This window comes from Podarcis cretensis (assembly GCF_951804945.1).
Source record: "Podarcis cretensis genome assembly, chromosome: 16".
NCBI classification, from domain to species: Eukaryota; Metazoa; Chordata; class Lepidosauria; order Squamata; family Lacertidae; genus Podarcis; species Podarcis cretensis.
The window spans coordinates 20,221,934-20,242,896 of NC_137186.1; the positions used below are offsets into that span (position 1 = coordinate 20,221,934).

Here is a 20,963-nt window from a genome sequence, read left to right on the forward strand (position 1 = left end):
AAAGGGGCCTGGCCTTCAGCTTGAGAGCTATTGGTTTAATTGATCATTCATGAAGGAGAAAGCAAGGCCTATCAGAATCCACATGGATTTAGGGATGAGGAACCAGCAACATATGGAGAGTCACAAGTCCCATCATCCTGACCACATTGTCTTGCCTAATAGCAGTTGCTGAACAACGCCTGAGAGGCCATGGGTGTCCTATCTCTGCTCTACATTAATGTTTGTATAGCTTGTGACTGCCCCCCTCCCCTAAGTAAAACCCTTGACAACCCTAATTTTAGAGTATCATGCAGGCAACAAGACCAGGACATTTACTGAGTGGGCCCAAAGTTCTGCAGGATGGTTCTATGCACCTTTGTCAGAAGGGAAGTCTAACACATTTCCCTTATTTTGTCCCAAATGAGACCCACCAGTTCAACAAACATCTCCAGGAACCTTTCCCAAACTTCAGTACAACCAGAATGAGACAAAAAGCATCACCTTTTAATCGGAAGAAAGAGCACAGTCTTGTTTGAACTGCTCAGACTCTAATCTAGCCTCCAAGAGACACATTGCTTGGTGCCATAGGCATGGCTGTGCTCCTATGGCTTGCCAATGCTCCTATACATCAGGGCCACCTCCCTGCAACAGTTCCTTAATTCCTTTGAGGGATTCTGTGCAGGACCGGATAAGTGAGCAAAGCTGTATGCTTGTTTCAACGCAAGTGCTCTGCTGGAGCTCGTGGACAGCCCAGTTGATCTTCTGCAGTATGGCCTCCTCCGCTGCAGCCAGGGCACCAGTGGAAGGTGGGCAGGCAGGCACTGCAACAGGGGCTGGGAGTGCTGGAGCAATGGCAGAAGCTCTGAGTCCTGCTGCTGCTCCTTCACAGTGTTCTGGGCGTGGCACATGGCGAGGAGTTGGCAGAGAGGAGAGGTACTCAGGTGAAGTGGCATCATCTGAGTTAGCAGCTAACTGTCGTTCACGCACTTGGGATAGAGCAGCTTGAGCATTCAGGGCTGCAGAGAAGAAGCACATAGGCATCACCACAGGGCCCTGTTTCTCCTGGGCCTCCTTGAGCCCCTGCTCCAGTCCTGCATACACACAAGCCTCTTGCAAGCATCCCAATGAAAAATAACAGGCAAGTACCACTGGAAGATCTAAGCAGCAACTTAACACTAACTCTCTCTTGTTAAGTGAAGCAGAAAAGGTTCTTTCCTGGCACACCCAGAGGCCCATTATAATAATTTTACAATAATATTTTTATGATTTATATGCTGTCCATCTGACTGGATTGCTCCAGACACTCTGGACAGCTCCCATAAAACACAATAAAACATCAAACATTTAAAACCTCCCTGTCTTCTAAAGGCAGAATGAACAATACAAACATGAATATAGGGATCATCCAAGTTGCCAGAGCATCATTGTGTAAGCATTAAACAAGTGCTGCAGCACCAGTTATGGTTTATAGCAACTGCTGCATTTAAACTCCCAGAAATGGAGTCAGGCTCATGAATTATTTCCAGCTAATTAAGAAATACCTTTCCCCACCAACACATACTTCCCCACCAACACATACTGGGAGGAAAGCCCTAGTTCCTAATTCCCACCCTCTAGTCCAAGAGTCCTGCCCTTCCCAATCCATCCCAGTGAGGCAACCTCCCCACACTACCCCAAACATACCCGGATTGTCCTTGTCAACATCAGAATTAAGTTCTTGGCAGGCAACACAGTACAATTTCTTCTGCTTGTCTTGCAGCAAAATGGTCTGAAAGGGCAAGGTTATAGCAAGGAGAGAAAAGTGTCAGAGCCTGCAAAAGGAATGTGATGTGTGTGTGAGAGAAAGAATGGTGTATGGGGGTGGGGAGGTGAGAGAAATTACACCAGCGAAATAAATAAAAACCTGGATTCTAGGCGCCAAAATTCTAACTGTGAGCTAATGTTTGATAGAGAAAAGATTGTCACAAGATGTCAGGTGCTGAGGAAAGAAGCAGAAGCTTCCTCCACTTTAAAGACACAGATGCAAAATATTGGTTGCCAACCTGGGCACAATTTACCTCATAGTTTTTGCAATTACATTCAGGGACATATAAAAAAGCATTCTGCACTTGTTTAAGACCAACAGATATCCCTTATTCAGAAAGATTCTATCTCTCTACAAGGAAAAGATTAGGGCAAAACTATTGTGTGCATGCGTGTGTAGTGGTGATCACAAATGATATGCAGGTGCTGCTTTCTGGATCCCTCCTATCTTCTACTGATCATATGACTGCATATTGAAACCAGTGCTCTGATTACTGGAGAGAGAGGAGCTCTCTTGGCTCCTGTTTTTAGAAAACTACAGGAGAAAAATATTTGGCTAAAATCTAGGTGAGAACTCTAGGTGAGGCTTGTTGATCTCATTATTCCCACCCCAACTTTCACCTCAAAACAACCTCAGGCATCATATTTTCTTCCATGGTTTGAGCATAACTTGCCATTTCTCATGGTTGCTGCAGACTTGATGAGCCTATGTGTGGCCCTCTCCCACAACCTCGTAAATAAGATCCAAAAGTCTTCGTTGCCTTCTACAAAATAGCTGGCAGAGGCTAGCTAAGGGCAGAGAGCTCTGTTTCTCCCACAACAGCCTACTGCCTTTCTTTGGATGAGTGGCCTTTCCTCTCCCAATAGCCCACTTGCCTTTTATGATGGGATCAGAGGAAGGATGGAACCTTCTGTTTCTCTTCTACCAGCCTGCTCGCTAGCCTATGGCACCAGGTGAATGCTGAAATATGCTTTGCAGGCCAGCGACTGCCACAAAAACAGCATATACAAGCCACAATAATACTCAACACTGCCACAAACTATTTCAAGCATTCAGAATGCTTCTCATGTTATCTCACTGTATTCAACAGCCCTGAAAAATGGAGATCATATTGTAGATGAGGAATGAAGTGCAGCTAGGAGACTGACTTACCAGAGGTCACTGAGGGAACTCATGGCAGTGCTAAGATTCAGACCAGTGACTCCGCAATTCAGAGCTCAACCTCAGCTCAGCCTTCAGCAACCTGCCACCCTGATGCCTTCGTGTAGGCATCAGGTTGGCAAAGGCTGTCTTTGCCAGTCGCTACACCAGCTATTCATTATTATATAAAAGCACCACACTTCAGGGAATTCTCCTGCCTTTAAGGTGCTTGAGTTTAAGATTTTTATTTTTATTATTATTTATTAAAAGCCCTTAAACTCCTCTCAGATGTGCTGCAGCTCCGACCTGCCCTGAAATTCTTCCTTGGCGGAGCAGGGAGAAAGGGATGACAGAAGATAGGGCACTCTGAGCATGCTCAGAGATCCCCTCGTTCTCCCCCTCGGGCCTCGCGCTCGGCAAACATGACCAGGCGCCTTCGCCCCCTCTCACCCCGCACTCCTCGCAGCAGTCGCCCAGCATGCGGTAGCCCTTGAGGAGATAGTCGCTCATCAGCTTGCTGATCTTGTCCTGCCGTTCGCGCCTGGCCTGGATCACCTTCAGCTCCGCCTCCGACGGCGGCTGCCACTCCGGTTCGTCGCCTGGGCGAGGGAGGGAGAATGGGAACAGCGGCGGTGGGGAAAACAAGCCTTCTCAGTCCCCGTCCCGCTAGCCGATTACTGGGCCAAGCTCGCCTCTCGCCAGGGCCTGCAGGCCCGGTTGCCATGGTTACCCCTCCTCCCTCACTTACCTGCCGCGTTCAGCGCCATGATGTTCCCCGGACGCCGCAGCTTCCGGCTTTGGCCACGCCTCCTCCCTGGTCGTCCCTCGCAGAAACTCCGCCTACAAACCTCTCTGTCCTCCTTTCTTTCCCTCCCCCTACGAAACTGAGGCGTTAAAACGAAGGTTCCGGCGGGACGTTTGCTTCCACTTTACGTGCATGCACGGAAATTGGCTAGCGGGCAGCGTAGAGTCTAGTTTCAAGCTTGCCTGGAATCCGTAGATTCTGGCACGCACAGGCTTCCCTCCCATAAACCCACGATGTGTCTGCGGGAGGAGCAGTTTGCAGCCACTTCAAGGGAGAGAAGGCACTCTGCACATGCTCAGTGGGAGGCAAGGTTCAGTGGTAAGCACTTGCTTTCTATGCAGAGTGCCCCAGGATTTGGCAAGGCATTTGAATGAGAAAATGGAAAGCTGCTGCCCAGTGGAATATAGAGTGCTGGTCTAGGTGAATTAAGTATGGGTAGGATCATAGTTCACATCTCTGCATGCAAAATGTTCTAGGTTCAATTCATGGCACCCTTGGTGAAGTCAATATCAGGTGGCACGTGATGTAGAAGAGTAGCTGCCAGTTTGATGGGGCAATAATGGGCTAAATTGTTGCTTATTTTCTTTTTGACTGGGGTTTCTAACCAAAACACAGATATCTTGCAGTATGATTCTATGCATGTGTACTCAAATTTCACTGAATTTAATGGGACATACTTCCAGGTGTGTATAATATTGCAGCTCAACACTAATACTTCATTTACCTGCAGGACCTACAAGTTCCTCTGTAATGCCCTTATGTTCTAATTAAAGTGAAAACTACTTCTGGAGATGGTGGAGAAACTGAGCAGTTTATTGTTGCAGTCAGTTGGCAGCAACCTGGGTATACTGACCTCTCGCCCTCAAGTAAAGGAAAAAAAGAAAGGAGTTCATGCTATTCAAAATCATCTTATTTGGGATAAATGTGCCTGAGGGTTTTTAAAAAATTGAAATGCAAATATAGGGCAGATTTTTTATCTCCATACAGACAGACTGTGCGCACACCATACATTTAAATCACATTGCTTTCCCCAAAGAACCTCAGAAACTAGTTTGTTGGGAGTTGTAGTTCTGTAAGGTGGAAGTTTCAGTTCCCAGAACTCTTGGGAGGAAACCGTATGCTTTAAATGTAGGGCATGTATGCAGTCCAAGTGGTGGGGCAGGAGGGTGTGATGTCTATGACAACCCAACAGTATAATTCCCCACTATGGTCCCCAATCTGCAGGTTGGGGATGAGGTCATAACCATCTTGTTTCATGATATTGATACCAACCCAGTAGATGAGAGACTGAGCTTCATACTCTCTAATAAAAGACTTCATATTATTGCCATTTTGCTCTTTATTGATGAAATGCAACAGAACAGATCAGGGTCTGCAGTGAAATATTACAGAGATCACTCGCTATTAATTTCCAAATAGACAGAAACAATAATGTAGCAGGATATTAAAAGCATTTCAAGTGTACTCTTTCGGCTAGCTTTGTTCACATGGTTGTATCTTCAGATAGACCCAGTTCCCGGGGTTCTTTTCTTTGCGGGGGGCGGGGCGGGTTGTCCTGTTCAAACGAGACAGGGAAGCAAAAACCAACCGATACCATGTCAGAGGCAGCAAAAATTAAATTGCTTGATGGTTTTCTTTCTATACCTTTCCCCCTCCGGTCACAGCAACGCCGAAACGCTCTGATGTTCTTGCAATAGGAAGCCCTCGTGTCCCGCGGCGACTAAAAATGGTTTACAAAGCTACCCCGGAAGTTTAAGCTAACGACAATTCAAGAGCGCCCACTAAAGGCGGGCTGACCCCAGAAAGAAAAATACAGGCTGGCCCAAAGCAGGATTTCTGTTTCTCGGTGGACTTTTCCCGCCCCCACTATACAGAAGCGAACGCTGGGCATAGAAATCATTGGGAAAATCCAGACTTAAGTTGTGGTTGGTCAAAGATTGCAGCAAATATGAGTAATTTTTGTCAATTCTTATTTTTTTAATCATTTCAGAAAAATGTGAAAGCGCAACTCTTCTGTGCGCGAGGCAGCGGAGCGTGAGACTCCTGTATGCAACTGATTGCTGAATTAGGGCTGTCAGAGACTCAGTAAGACTGACGCAAAGGTTCAAGCAACGTAACCACCATGCTGGCATTTGCATTGGCAGGATGTTTAAAAGCAAGCAAAGAAAACATTTTTTTCTCCACACGAAGACTCAAGTTGGAAAGAGGACGAAGAGGGCTAGAGTCGCACTTACAGTAAAACCCCAGATTTTGCAACACAGTTCCAGCTCGGCATGTGGTAGCTGTTTAAATTCCGAGCGAGGTGCGCTTCTCCGCTTTGTCCTTCTGTGGTTACGACCAATCGCGACCAGGGAGCGCTGAATTTTAATACCCGCCCCCCGCGCGCGCTCGCTTGTGGAAAGGACCAGAAAGCAGCTAAGGGCGATTGGCTTAGGTATCGGAGAAAACTGGCTTCTACCAATCGACGTAAAGTATGTTAATGAGAGGGCGGAATTTCCTGCCACCGTTAAAAAGTATCCTCCGGTTCCGCCTCTGAGGCGGTTGCCGTGGCAACAGGTAGCACGCGCTGCTCTTACAGCGGCCGCGGGAGGATACGGGTGGGGATGGCCTAGTGGCGGCGTCTACCTGTGCCGCCGCCGCCATCCTGTCTGCACGCCGGCCTCGGGCTCCCTCCAAGCGAGCACACATTGTTCCACCACGTCCAAATGCATAGCCCTAGCGCACGAGGCTTTGCAGCGCCGCCTTCCCGGCCGCCTCGCCTGTTTGCCGGCGGTGTGTCGTGGGCGCTCAGCGCAACTGCCCCCTCCTTGAAGACGCATTTGGTGTGCGACCCGCGAAAGCAACCTCATCATCCGCCGCCGCCACCCTCCTAAACAACTCCGCCTTGGCTCGCCTCTCCGACGGGGCCGCGCTCCACCAGCTGGGGGCGCAGGGCGAGGCGGGATTCTTAAAAAGGCCTACTAAACTCTGCCAAAGGGCCCGAACCTAGTTTTATGCTGGACGAATTTCTCGCAGAGACCTATCAGACGGGGTACAAGTCTGACGCCGCAAACGGGTTGACACCTGGCGCCGCAGATACCTGTGCTCCATTTGTCCTGGGGCAAGTCGGTAACGGGTCCTAACCTCTTAGGGTTCCCAAGGGAGTCGGCGTAGGAAGGGCAGGTTACAAAGGGATATGTTGCGACACCTGGGAAACTAGGCTTGATGATGTGTCTGCTTAAGTGACCTGTGATGCACAATATTGCCACCTGATCTGAGGTTTGCTGAAGGGTAAGTGTAAGCAGGTGTGTGACTAATCAGTCTTTTCAATAAAGTTTGGCTAGCACAGCAGGCCAATTCATGCTAGAGGAAGCAACAGAATTCTCTTCAACACAGGAAGTACAGCAGGCCCCTCTCAAAGCTACGATTTCAGTGTTCTTTAAAAGGAAGACGATTCAACCTAAATGAGATTAAACCTGAGGTTGGGACACAACCCAGGGATGGACACACTGCACTGAGTGAAATGGGCAACTTATAAGGTACATACTATTTTAATATTTAATTCAGGACATCAGAGTGCTTAAGGCTACAAACCCTAGAAGGAAACAGTGGTTGCATTCGTGTTCAGGAAACTGAACTGAAAATCCTTGGTTCAGCAAGGCTTGACCACTTGGATATAGGTCTTCTGCAATACCTCTAATGCACTTTTTACACACTTAACACAGCTCACATTTCCTCTACTGTCTGCAGAGGAATAGAGCAGACTTGTACTGTCTTGAACTACTTCCCTGAGGCAGTAGGGAAGTGTTAGATTGTTTACTAGACCTGTTTTTAAAAATGCCCCACCACACCATTTTTAATAAATGGGAGAGGAGACACGGTGCAGATGGGCAGTAAGCACTTGAAGGATAGAAACTGAACATATACCAGGAGAAACGCATGCTGTCTTAATTCTACCACAGTAAAATCAGAGATCTCTTCCCTTTGCATCGATGTACATCTTGACCAGCCCATCAACTCTCAAGGCCCATAATTACCTTTTCCCCAAGGGGCACAGAAGGCAGATGATTGTGTAACTACAGGCAGCATAAAAACAAAGAGCGCTGCTCCTTTTAAAATTTCCATTTGTGGTCTCATTAGGAAAGTTCAGTGTAGGCCTCACTAATTGAAGGGGAAAGTAATTATATGTAAGACTGTGCCCTTTGGGTTTAAGGAGCAATCCACTCTAGATTGGAATTGCAGCTCATCTGACACAAAGGGACCAAGCGAAACACTATTTAGAGCTTGTTGATGTGTTCTTGGGTGATTCTGTCTGTGTCATAGGGAAACTAAGAGGGCAGATCATGCAAGTCACAAGAAGTATTTGCCCCAAAACTCAAGAGCCTTAAAAACATGGAACAGATTCAGGCCAGGAATACAGCAAGTTTGCACATTTTAATCAGTTGCCCAGAAAGCATAATCCTATAAAAAGCAGTACAATTATTAATTAACTACCTACTTGGAAAAACATAGATAAGATTGGCTTCACTCCAAGCATTTTTGTCAAATTATTACTAGAAAGTGAGCAAGCGTTCAGCCAACATTGTCAGTTGACAATGCTGCTTTTTGCTTTGTGTAGCCACGCTTACTTAAAACTCTGATTAGATTCTAATTGCTACTGCTGTTCATAAACAGTTGTAATGAAATGGAAAAATATAAAGAGGGGGGAAATGTCTCTTTGCAGTTGCACTGTGAGTTAACAGTGGCAGAAAAAGGCATTCATTAAAAAAACAAAAAAAGTTATGCTGCAAGAGATGAAAACAGGTTTCCTGCTACAAAAGCAGCAGCACTTGGGGAGAGTACAACTACCTGCCAATAATGTTCTGGAAGATGTCCAGCTGTCCTCACCCTTCAGCATTCTGGCACTATATTTTGTGCAGAGATAGCAGTAGTAGGACATGGCACAATCTAACAAATATAGTAGGGAACATCAAGCTGAACTCCACACTTGCTCCTGACAGAACCATCACTTCAGCCCTTCACAGCTTCATGAACATCTCTCTCAATTTCTCCTACATCTTGGGGTGTGGAGCCCTCACCTATCCATGGTATTCCTCTACTTGAACCCCTGTGAGAAACCTGACTTCTCCCACTATCTGAAAAACTTAACACCATGAAAGACAAATAGGACAGATATATTGGTTGAAGTGGGGAGAGAGAAGGGAGAGGTTCCCAAAAAGATCGTAAGGGAGCAGTCTTAAATATTGCAGGAATAACAAAACACTGGAGACAGAGACTTCCCAGTTCTAGGCCTGAAGGATCTTCCAGGCCAGTAAATATCCTGTGCAACTAAAAAGAGGAGTATTTCGATAGCATTGATCACTTATCATCATCACTGTGTGATGATCACCCACCAGCAGGGATGGTCCTGAGTTCTGCTGTTTACATACACACTTGTATGTAATATGAAAGAAATAATAGCAACACCCCCCCCCCACCAAAACCACCAGGCAGCTGGATTTCCTAAACTATCAGTCTGCCTACTTTTTATTTACAGTTAATACAAAAAATAAAATCTAAACTCACTTCTAACTTCAGGTTTACTTGTGCACTCTATATTAGCAAAAATCAATGGATGCTGTTACATAAAAGCAACTGAGCTCACTTGGAAAGGATACAAAGTGATCCTTTCAACAAGCACATTAAATGAGGATTTCAATGCTAGAACAGTTTCCTTTCTAACAGGTGGGACATGGCAAGAGGCAGGACCAAGGAACCAGAAGCAAATGTTCACCATGTTGCCATCTTCACCCAGGGACTTTTGTTTCAAAATGACTGAATATACAGCAATTTACAACAGTCCTGAGGCCGAGCACAGAGCCCTAACATTGAAATTAAGATAGCAACCACAAGACTCTCCTAGAAAACTGTTTATCTTGGATGGTCCCATATGGCTAGCTAAAGTAAATAACACCTTTTACTTGGTATAGGAAAGGACAACAACAACAGAAGATACAAGAGCTACAATGACAAGCTGCTAAGGGCACTGTGACAAAGGGTGAGAAGAAATGTAGTGACTAAAAGGATATTCTGAAATCAAATGGCAAAGACTTCTCATCAAGGATGCAGCAGCCTGGGTTTATGCTAGACGTGTTACAACGGCGGGCGCCAGAACAATGACGCAGTCCCACCCCAGGAAAGACGGGGGAAATCCTTTACAGGCGGCGCTGGTAACTAGCATGCAGCTGCAGTTGTGCGTTACGCATGTAATCGCCATAGGCACCCGCATATCGGGCATAATCAGACTGTGTTTCTGGGAGACGGCGATAATCCAGTTGAGCTTTTGTCGGCGAATGGCGGTACGCGTGGGGGGAGTCTGTTAAATGGCGGAAATCTGAGAGGTCAGATAAACGGCGGTCATCTGAGAGGTCAGAACCGTACCTGGTTAAGAGAAGAGACATTAGATATTTGATAAATAATAACCCTCATGGCCGATGCCTTACATTATATACATACTTATATACACACATAGGGATGGCCCCCCTTCACCCGCACAGAATATGACTGCTGAGATGTAAGCACAGAAAAGAGCCTGCTAAAGTAATCCAAACAATCTTTCCTCCATTGTCTGGCTGCAACTGGGACCATTTTACTTCTCTCAGACATGGGGAATAATCTCTCAATGGTTCAGCTATTCTGTAATACTAATTATACTTCACCATTTAAGCAGAATTTTGAGCCTCCCATCAGAACAGTGATAAAGCACAGTACCATGCAGGAAACCCAGACCTCACATAACTACACTCAATAGTTTCTAAGATGGATACAAGAGCTAAGGCGTATCAAGGCTCAAAAAGACTTGGAGGTGTTGGAGGTTGTTGGGATACTGCCAGGGAGACATAGACCGAAAACGATGGATTATGCTCATCATTGCCAGGAATTAAAGCTGGTGCAACTCTTATTTGCAATCTCAGTCAAGTCTCAAAGGTCATAGTTTGCCATCTCTGTGGTGGGATCTGGTCAGGTAGCAGAGCCTTCTCGCAAACACGTACTCACAATTATCCAGAGATATGTGCAGGCGGGGGGAAATGGTAAGAGCGCAGCCCATATTTGCTCCCTTCCCCACAAACAGTAAAGCACAGAAAAGATTTGAAAGATCTGATAGAGAGAAACTAATGGCACAGCCAGTGTAGCAAAGGTTAAGCAAGCCCCACTCCTGACCCATCCTTGCTTTCGAATAAATGCCAATTTAAATTCATAGCGGGAACTCTGCTCCCTCCCATGGAACCACAGAATGAAGTTCTCCTTTGAACCCCTCTGAAAAGTGCAGAAAAATCCTTGGGCAGAAGGTGCGATTGGCGTGAAAAGCATCACAACTGGTCTAGCTGCATACCTCTTATTCATTGCAGCTGCTTTTCTGTAGAGATCCTCACGGTTGCCACGCGGTGGAGAGAGGCGAGTCCGTTCATATGGCGGATGGAGAGCTGCAGCTTCTGACTGGGACAATGCTGTATATGAGGCTGCCTGTTGTGCAGATTGAGTCAGCCCATTGTATGATGGCTGAGCTCTGTAACCTGCAGCTAAGGGAACAGAAGTGGATTGCTGTGCAGCATAAGCTGTCTCTGCTGGGTTTGAGACTTGTGCTCTGTAGGCTGTTGACAGTGAAGCAGAGAGCTGTGTTTTATAGGAAGCAGCTGCTGCTGCTGCTGCTGCATCCTGCATACCATAAGCGGCCGCCAAGTTTGCTGCAGCCTGGGCCCCATATGCAGCTGGCAGGGCAGATGCAGCCTGGGCCCCATAAGAAGCTGCATGGCCAACAGCTGACTGGACTCCGTATGAAGCTGTCTGTGTTGAGAGAGGGTGGGTACCGTACAAGGCTGCTTGGTTGGCTGCAGGTTGGGCCCCGTAAGATGCTGAGAGGGCAGCAGCGGCAGCTGCTGCCTGGGCCCCGTAGGAAGCTGCTGCATATGTTGCAGCAGCCTGGGCCCCATAAGTGGCAGCGTATGTTGTTGTGGGCTGGGCCTCATAAGAAGGAACTTGAGAAGCAGCCACTTGTGCTGCTCCATAAGCAGCTGCTTGGGCACTGTAGGATGTTAGTGCTGAGGCTGCTGGCTGGGCCCCAGAAGTTGCCAGGGGAACAGAGGACTGGGCTCTATATTGATTTCCAAGCATGGCTGAGGACTGGGCTCTGTACATTGCAGCCTGCCCAGTTGTAGGCTGGGGTCTGTAAGCCATCCCAAGTGATGCTGCAGGCTGGTCTCTGTAGGCTGTCCCGAGGGAGGCAGAAGCCTGGTCTCTGTAGGATGCTTGCTGGGCTGCCATAGGAATTATGTAACCTGCTCTTGTTGGTGAGCGTCTAATGGGGCTTCTGTCCCTTCCAAAATAGGAAGGAGATACCTGCCTAGCCTGACTGTCTTGAGAATCAATTTTGGTTAAATTGTTGTTCCCCAGGCGCTGCTGATAGTCATACTCCAGTGAAGAATAAGCTGATCCTCCCGCTGGGAAAGCAAGATTACTGGATCTCAAAGCGTCATTCCTGGGCTGGAGTTTATCCAGGGTTGGTATTTTGTTCTTTTCAGCTCTGTTGCCCAGCTGGCCGGTGTGCCCAGCTGGCCCCCTTTTATGAGCCTTATTAGAAAGTTCCACATTAATTCTCTTGCCCTTGACTTCCCTTCCATTAAGATGTTCAATGGCGGCTCTGGCATCCTCATCCTTCTCCATGTGAACGAACGCATAGTCTGATAAAGCAGCAGACAGAAGGTTATCAATAAGGAACATATGACATTTAATTACTGGAACCCACTCATACTTCGATGTGCCCTAGAAAGGCTTCAGCCTGAAACACATCTGTTTGATACCAGAAGAATGCAGAATGAATCAGCTGATGTGGCTTGCTGGGCAACTCTTTAAGAGCCACAAGGAAGGAACAGGCCACTGACATCTATAAGGTACAAGGAACTGGCCCCTGTCTTAAAAGTTTGAAGGCTAAGCATCAAATTACCCATCCTATCCCACAGCTCACTACGCCTCCTGCATGATTTGCACATAATTCACAGTGTGCCAGAGCATATCAAACTCTCTCTGTGCTGCTTGATTTCTCATCTTCAAAGTATTAATCCTCAGCAGGACTTTCCCCCACTGCCCCCAGTCAAAATGCTGAAAACATTCCTGTTGCGCATTAAAATGTTACAGTTTCATTTATACCTGAACATCTTGCATATGGATACTACCCTACACAAATGTAAATATTTCCCTCACCCTCAAGAGTTCTGGCATTCTGCTTCTAGAAGCAATATGAAAAACTGCATTTAGGATGGTGGCTTGAAGCTGAGCTATCAAAATTTAAGGAAAAGATTAACTCTGATAAAACCAGAGACATTTTATATGATTTTAAACACCAGAATTATGCACTACTTTAGCAAAGGTGGATTTCAAATGACAGCACAAAATATACAAGGACAAAGGCCACAATTTTATTCTGTATGGTTTCCCTCCACCCACTGAATTCCACAAATCGTAACAGAATGGAGAACATACTAACAGCTTTCTCAAGGCATGTTCCCTATTGCATCTTTCCCAGCCTTACATGCCACAGCAGGCAAAGGACAAGCACCTCTGTTGCAAAGGTTGTTGCCTACTGGACTCCGATAAGAAGCCTAAAGGACTCATGGTTACAAGAACTGCTGGAACAAACTCTCAAGACTGTTGAATACATTTAAGACTTTCTGATGTTTCAACCTAGTACTTATTATAAATCAACATGGCTGGATCCTGCTGATGCAAAAAAGCAATTTAAATCTAGGGAGCTTAAAATAAGCACCCAGTGGAATGAATCTGAGGTTCTATTCTCTAAAGTTGCTTCTTAGCTTCAATAAGCAAGTCTGTGCCAGTTTCACAAACCACACACTTTTCTTTCACTGCAAATCCAGACAATGGAAACAGGCTGCTATGCGCACATCCCCTCATAGATCTGAAAAAGAAAATATGAATCTGCTGGTAGATCTCTGGGTGATTTGCAAGGATTTCTGGTTCTGTGTTTAACTACAGAAGCAACAAAATTCCTCTCCCCTAATTATGGCTGCTGAAATGAAGAAAACCTGGGGTAACCAGGAGAGAATTTTTGTGTGAAAGGACTGAGCTGTGTTCACATACAATCAGAATTCTTTGATTCTAAGTTTGTTTTTGCACCAGGTTCCTGAATCTCAGGAGTCTAGTAAAAGACAAAATCAAAATCAAAACAGATCCTGCAAGTCTGAAGTCTGCTCATCCCTGCCCATTCAAATTGCTAGAACAAATAAAGCTGAAATATTGGACTACTATTTCTTTAACTGTATGATTTATGATGAGATCAGAAAAGTACTATCTAAAAGGTTTTAAGTTTGGGCCAGTATGAAGAAAACGGGAGCACTCATTACTGATGAAGACTGTGATGTATTTACTGTTGTAAGAACTTAAGGTCTCAAATACATAAATTAAATGTACAAGGCAAACATGTACATAAATATATAAACCACATGTCTGAAACAGTACAGGAAGACAGTCCTGAAACCATTTTGACTCTCCCAAACTGACCAAATACAGATAGGTAGCTGTGTTGGTCTGCCATAGTCAAAACAAAATAAAAAAATTCCTTCCAGTAGCACCTTAAAGACCAACTAAGTTAGTTCTTGGTATGAGCTTTCGTGTGCATGCAGTATCTGAAGAAGTGTGCATGCACACGAAGGCTCATACCAAGAACTAACTTAGTTGGTCTTTAAGGTGCTACTGGAAGGATTTTTTTTATTTTAAACTGACCAAATGTTTCTCTGCAAGGAGGGAGGAAATGAAAAAAACTCCCCATTGTCTGTGCTCACAAATCCTGCCTTAAGGGCACATTTAAGGTGTGAATAGGGTGAGTCTGTGACCTGTATTCAGGAATTAAGTAGTTATAATAACAAAAGGGTGGACAAAACCCAGATAATGCAATCAGGTAACCTGGCAGACAGGAGATAAACAACACACAGGATTCTGTTTTAGACTGCCCTGTGATGTATTTCTGCTGGAGACCACCTCTTTCTGTGATGTATTGGGGAGTGATGGTCCTGGGCTACACCCCTTCTGTGATGTACATATGATGTTTCTGGGGGTGGTCTTGAGTTTGAGGGTGTGCAATTTCAAAAGTCTATATAAGGGCTGGTACACCTTTGTTATGGGTCCTCCTCCTCTCTCCTGCGTGTGGGGGGAGCACCCTGTTGCAACAGTTTTAATAAAGATCAGGCTTACTAGCTGCTTTGCTTCTCAATATTCTCTGGTTAGCCTCTGTTATTTCCTCCTACCGATGGAGAACCTACAAAGAACTCTATACGGGCTCTTGTGTATCCAAAAGGGGAAAGGAGCAGATTTTGTTTGCAACATTACAAATAGATTTATTTTACATATTTGGCTGCAACAACTAGCGCAAATTTCTTGACAATGCTTGTCAGTTCTATGAGTGGCATTTCAGTGTTTAAGCAGCTGCATTTTGAAAAAAATTCATAAAATGGGAGACTGCTAAACCAGCAAGCCATTCATTCTGCAGCACACAACATTCTGTTCTGACCCTCCCTATCAATTGGGATGGGGATGCACACAAACATAGAGGAGTATGTATCTGTTTTCCCCTGGTGAGATACATTGCTGACCTAGCCCAAACTCAAACTGAATTTTCATAAGGCTTCGTGTTCTCAGGCAAAGTACTTTTAAAAAAAAAACTGATCCAGAAGAAGAAACAGAAGGGAGGAAATTATTAACAGAGCTTACAGAGACAGAGTCAAGGAGATAGCATTAGACGGAACAAAAGAATCCATCCAACAACAGTTTAGAGAAAGAGAGAGAGGCAACCATTCCTGGGGATGTGAAACCCAAACCTCTGACCAGTCTCTGAGGAAACCCTATATATAATACCCTCCAGAGCACTCAGTTGAGTCTCCTGAGGTGCAGTGGGCTTCTATACACCCCAGCCTACAAAGGAGGCTAATGGGAAAACTTCAGGATGGGTTTAGCTGTCCTGGAACAAATGAGATGTTGCATCTGATTACATGCTGCAAAGAAGACCTGAAAGTGGCATTCAGAAGGATGTGTACACGTAAACTCAAATTAAAGATACTGTCATATGACTTACTGGAAATACAGGAGAGGAACAAAACATGAACCTTCCTCCTGACCCACTTAAATGATAAAGTTGGGGCTGAAGAGACAGATGCCTCTGACTGACAGCTCTGTACAGCATGATACACCGCCGGGTCCTTTAAAATTATGGAAGATTCAGGAAAGCTCTAAGAGGAATGCTTGACACATCATAGCTCAAGTGACAGAGAAGAGGAATATGCAAACTCTTTGAAGCAAATGCCTACCCAAAAAGCACAGGATGACGCAAGTGCATTTGGCAGTAATAGTTGGGGCTATAAAGGAGAAAGATGGGGCCTGCAGCTTGGGATGACAGCTTCAGATTTAAAGAAGTTACTTACCAGCCTTAGGACTAAACTGCTTGGTGGGGAAAACCTCTCCAATCATACCACTAAAAATTTTAAAAGCTCTGTATAGCACATGTTACTATTAAAAATTACAAATTAATGTCGACTAAGAAATGAAGTGAGGGCTTTTAGTTGCAAACAAAGTGGCTGAAAAATGTGTTTAAGAAACAGACATTAAAGCTACACAAGCTGTGAGGAACAGTTCAATACTCACCAGCTACAATTGTGGCAACACCTCATACCTTGGTTCAGGTATCAGTTGATACATTTGCCCATGACTGAAACGCCGGTTGGCACTCAAAGAATTTATTAGGTCGCTTTTCTTAAATATCTGTTTACTGTATCTATTTGGATTTGAAGATACAAGTAGTCTCTACAGGGGATCCATCAGATTGAATTTTATCCCCAGAATTTTGTCTGGTATCACTGGAAAAAATATCCTTACTTACAGATACTTGCACATACAGTGGTGCCTCGGGTTACATATGCTTCAGGTTACAGACTCCACTAACCCAGAAATAGTGCTTCAGGATGAGAACAGAAATTGTGTTCTGGCGGCGCGGCGGCGGCAGGAGGCCCCATTAGCTAAAGTGGTGCTTCAGGTTAAGAACAGTTTCAGGTTAAGAACGGACCTCTGGAACGAATTATGTACTTAACCCGAGGTACCACTGTAAATCTTAAAAAGAGAGTGGGAGGGGAAAAGACAACAGAAACCTAAACACCAGACCAGAAGAACCCTGGCATATTAGAGGCTGCATGGAGCCTCAGACCTGAGGAGTGAGGTGGGACTGCCTTAGGCACATCAGCAATAAACACGACAGCGATGTTGACCAAAAGTCTAAGGAAAATGAAGTGGGGGTTTTTCCTGCCTAGGCAGAGAATATAAATGTTACCCCTTTCTAACACGGCAACAGGACCTTTTTTTTTTAGCACTATGAAATCCTGCCAATGGATACTTGGGCAAAAGGATACCCATGACCACACCACACACAGTCCTAGCAGTATCCACCACGCAAAATTCTACCTTTGACTCTGCTCTAAGAACAGCACTTCTGGTATCCTTATAGTACAGGAGGAGTGTGTATTGTACTTATTAGGCAGTACTTATCACAGCATGGGTGTACTGGGGGGGGGGAAAGAAACTTTAGTACTAGCAACAATAACTTAGAAGCAAGTCTCAGAGAACACAGTGAGACTTACTTTTGAGTAAAGTGGCATGTGATGCGGCTGCTTATGTCAAATATAAATCTATGGTGCACCTGCATTTAGAACAATGTAAATAATTCTGTTCATCTGTTGTCTACATGTATTCAAAATGTACAGAAAAGTATCCATTGAGAGAAAAATCTCTCAATTAGTCATAACAAATGGAACTTGAAAGAAAATGTTCAGTGTCGAGTGCTGCAGTTCAGGATTCCAGTCACTCCATCTCATCCCCATATACCCCCATTTTCTACCCCTCACAACAGTAAGTCAACACTGTGTGCCTACCAAGCATTGAGTTGTTTGGAGGGGATTTTTTTCAGGGTGTGTGTGTAAGAACTTTCTGATGGAAAGAGCTGTTTGACTGTGGAACGGGCTGCCTCGGAAAGTGGTGGACTCTCCTTCATTGGAAGCTTTTAAGCAGAAGTTGGATGGCCTTCTGTCACTGATGCTTTAGTAGAGGTTTCTGCATTTCAGGGAGTTGGACAGATGACCAGTCCCTTCCAACTCCACAATTCTATGATTCTACTGGTGCCCAATCCCTGCTTCATTAAAATCTTGGATTTCTCCATTGATTTTTATGGGCAGCTTTACAAATAGTTTCTCAGCATGAACCAAAAGACCCCAATTCAAACAAAGAGATAGTTCTCTCTACACTTTTTATGTCTATGTCTCTTCCTTCATGCTCCTTTTTCAGTAACTCCCATTAAATCTTCCCTCCCACCCAGTTTCTCCCATCAAATACAGCAAGTTCTCCACAGACACAAGGCACACTCAGTTCTTATTGGACTGTTTTGGGACTTCTCCCACTTAGGCCTTTTTCCCTTGAAGTTTTTTTATTTGGTACTTTTGCAAGGCTTATCCAGAGTCTGCCAATACCCCCCTCTTGTGTGTGTCTGTTGCCATTTTGGCTGTAGAAATGGTAGCTGTCGATGAACTAAATATAAATTAGAATACAGGATATTTAAGAAGGAAATGTTCATGTTTAGAGATTTTTAGGATGCTGAATCCTAATGATAAACAGGGGGTGGCCACTTCCATGGTACTTTGCTTGTGACGTTCCCAGGGGCCAGTGGGGCTGGAGAAATGTTTTAAAGTAGATGGACCAATGGTCTGATCCATCACGGTAAACTATATACTGGTTAGGAAACTTAATGGACTTGCTGATAGGCTACATGAGGGTCAATGAACTGAAGCTCAGTCCTGACAAGATTGTAGTCTAGCTACAATGATCCATGCTCTGGCAACTTCCCATTTACACTACTGCTGGATATTGTGCATGGGACTGCCTTTAAAAGACAATCTGGAAATTGCAAGTGGTAAAAAAAATGCAGCTGCTAGCTGAGCTACTGGATGCATAACTGGCCACATTTCTGAGCCTGTTCAACATACCAGCCTGGCTCTTTAAAATACTGCACAGCAGCTTGGGATAAACATACATTATGGAAAGCCCATGCCTATACCATCCTGCCGTGAGAGTACTACCCTTCTTCACATTAGCCCCACCGTCAGGAATAAGGCTTCTGTCAGCGGTGTGTGCCAGTTACAGAATTGCCTTCCCAAAACATGACGCTTTTCATTTAGGTGTCAGGAAAAGAACCCCAAGTCTACTGTCCCGGGCTTTTCAGCTACCGTTAAGCGCAGCAAGTTAGTCCTTGCAATCACTCAACAGGAAAAGGCGCACTCCGCACACGTTTACAGGCGCTCTTTACCTTCTCACTCAAACCAACTTTTTTACGCTCTCACGAGAAGAACTAGGCGATTTCTCGCGGAACAAGCCTACCGAGAAGCATTAGCAAGGAACAGAACCTCCCCAGCTGGAGGCAGTCTACCTCCAAGTACCTCCAGCTACTGAGGAGGCGGGGGCGGGGAGAGAGAGACAACGGCAGCAGACGGGGGACGTTGTCGCTTTCAACACCTGGCGAGCGAGGCGGATCCGGAGCGGCGGGGGCGACTTAGGAGGGGGAGAAGCGGCCTCCTTCGCAGCCGAGAGGGGGAAAGGCACACGCCGCCCGCCATCCCGGCCGCGCGAGGCGGACGGTGGGGTTTTGAGGCCGAGGCCGAGGTCGCCTCCGCCTGCCGTACCTTTGACGACGTCGCACTCGACGACGGGCCCGTACTCCTGGAAGAGGAGGCGGAGCTCGCCGCTGGTGCAGGCGGCCGGGACGTTGCCCACGAAGATCTTGACGGTGTGCGTGGGCCTGGGGCGGGAGGGCTCCACGACGACGCGGTGCCCGTGCAGGAACTGCCCGTTGAGCTTGAGGATCGCGCGCTCGGCCGACGCGTCGTCGCGCATGTGCACGAAGGCGAACTGCTTCATGAGGGCCACCCGCAGGACCTCGCCCGGCTCGGCCGCCTCGAACAGCTCGCGCAACTCCACCTGCGAGGTCTCCTCGGGCAGGTTGCCCACGAACACCTTCACGCCCGGGTGCATCGGCTCGCCCTTCTCACCGAGCGGAGCCAGGCAGGGACAGAGAGAGAGAGAGAGAGAAAGAGAAAGAGAGAAAGGAGGGAGGAAGGAAGGAAAGAAGACACGCAAAATGGCGGCCGCGGCGCTGACACTGGCGGCGGCGCTGACCCACAGGAAAGGAGGGGCCCTAGTCGCCGCGCGTGCGCAGTGCTCCGCGCATTGGCGCTCCCCTCCCCCTCACAAACCGTAAGGCCCTGAACTCTGAGGAAAGGATGCGAGGCGCGTGCGCAGTTCCTCTGACGTCGCTATGCGCGTGCGTACGAACACCCCCCCCCCCGGATAGCTACAGCAGCGTCTTTTAACCCTTAGAGCGTCGAGGCTGCATCTTTACATGAAATGCGTACGCGTGTCTAAGGGCGACATGTTCTATTGATGGGTCCCTGTAAAGCATGGGAGTAGCCAAGGGGGGTGGGCAGCTGCCCCCCAGATCAAGAACAATAGAAACACTTAACTAACTTGACCAATCACGTCGTTTCTGCTCCCCCCCCCCAACGAAAATCCTGGCTTCGCCTATGCTGTAGACTAGAGCACAGATTTAGGTAAAAATATAAACTACACTGTAGGTTGCACTTCTGGGTCAAATGGAACATTTCCTCCCCCGCTTACCTAAATTCCCCTTAGATGGAAGTTAGAGCTCTAAATCAATAGTTATTTATCACATTTATATGCCACTTTTTCCTTCAAAAAGCACATGGTCCCCATGAACCCAGTCAGGTAAGTTAGGTTGATAGGCAGGCCCCAAAGTCACCCAGTGCGCTTCACAAGCCAAGGTGGGGTTTGAACCTTGGTCTCCCCAGGTCATAGTCTAACCATTACAGCACACTGGCTTGTGATTGGCCTGCTTAAAAGTTAGCAAAGATGGGAGATTATGTTGTTTGTAAAATGGGTTAAACTTAAAAGTGCAACGTGTCCATTTGCAAGTTAATGTCAAACTAGGAGACTGGGTAGGGTGTATGCCTGAGTCCTCTCCGATTCCTGCACCCAGCAAGGATTCAATTGCTGGAACAGATTTTTGTTGATGTAGCGGCCCCCTAAGTATGGGTACTTAAGGTAACAGAAGGAAGTGGCTCTGAGGCAGACTCGCTGGTAGATAGAAAGACAACAGAGTTGAAA

At 46.2% G+C, this 20,963-nt stretch overlaps 1 protein-coding gene across 3 annotated transcripts; it reads right to left on the bottom strand.

Moving 5' to 3' along the window:
* Positions 1-462: 462 nt before the first annotated feature.
* LOC307204781 (protein ZNRD2-like) lies at positions 463-19,927 on the bottom strand. Of its 3 annotated transcripts, XM_079956750.1 has the most exons (4): positions 19,466-19,918; positions 3,374-3,522; positions 1,663-1,747; positions 463-995 (listed from the first exon to the last, which is right to left on the bottom strand). In XM_079956750.1, exons 1-4 carry the CDS (start codon positions 19,812-19,814, stop codon positions 601-603), a joined length of 978 nt encoding a protein of 325 aa, XP_079812876.1. In that variant the 5' UTR covers positions 19,815-19,918; the 3' UTR covers positions 463-600. The 3 variants fall into 3 exon arrangements, with proteins under 3 accessions (XP_079812876.1, XP_079812874.1, XP_079812875.1); XM_079956748.1 differs by lacking the exons at positions 463-995; positions 1,663-1,747; positions 3,374-3,522 and adding exons at positions 8,123-10,127; positions 11,080-12,424 and having other exon boundaries at positions 19,466-19,926; XM_079956749.1 differs by lacking the exons at positions 463-995; positions 1,663-1,747; positions 3,374-3,522 and adding an exon at positions 10,595-12,424 and having other exon boundaries at positions 19,466-19,927.
* Positions 19,928-20,963: the final 1,036 nt, after the last annotated feature.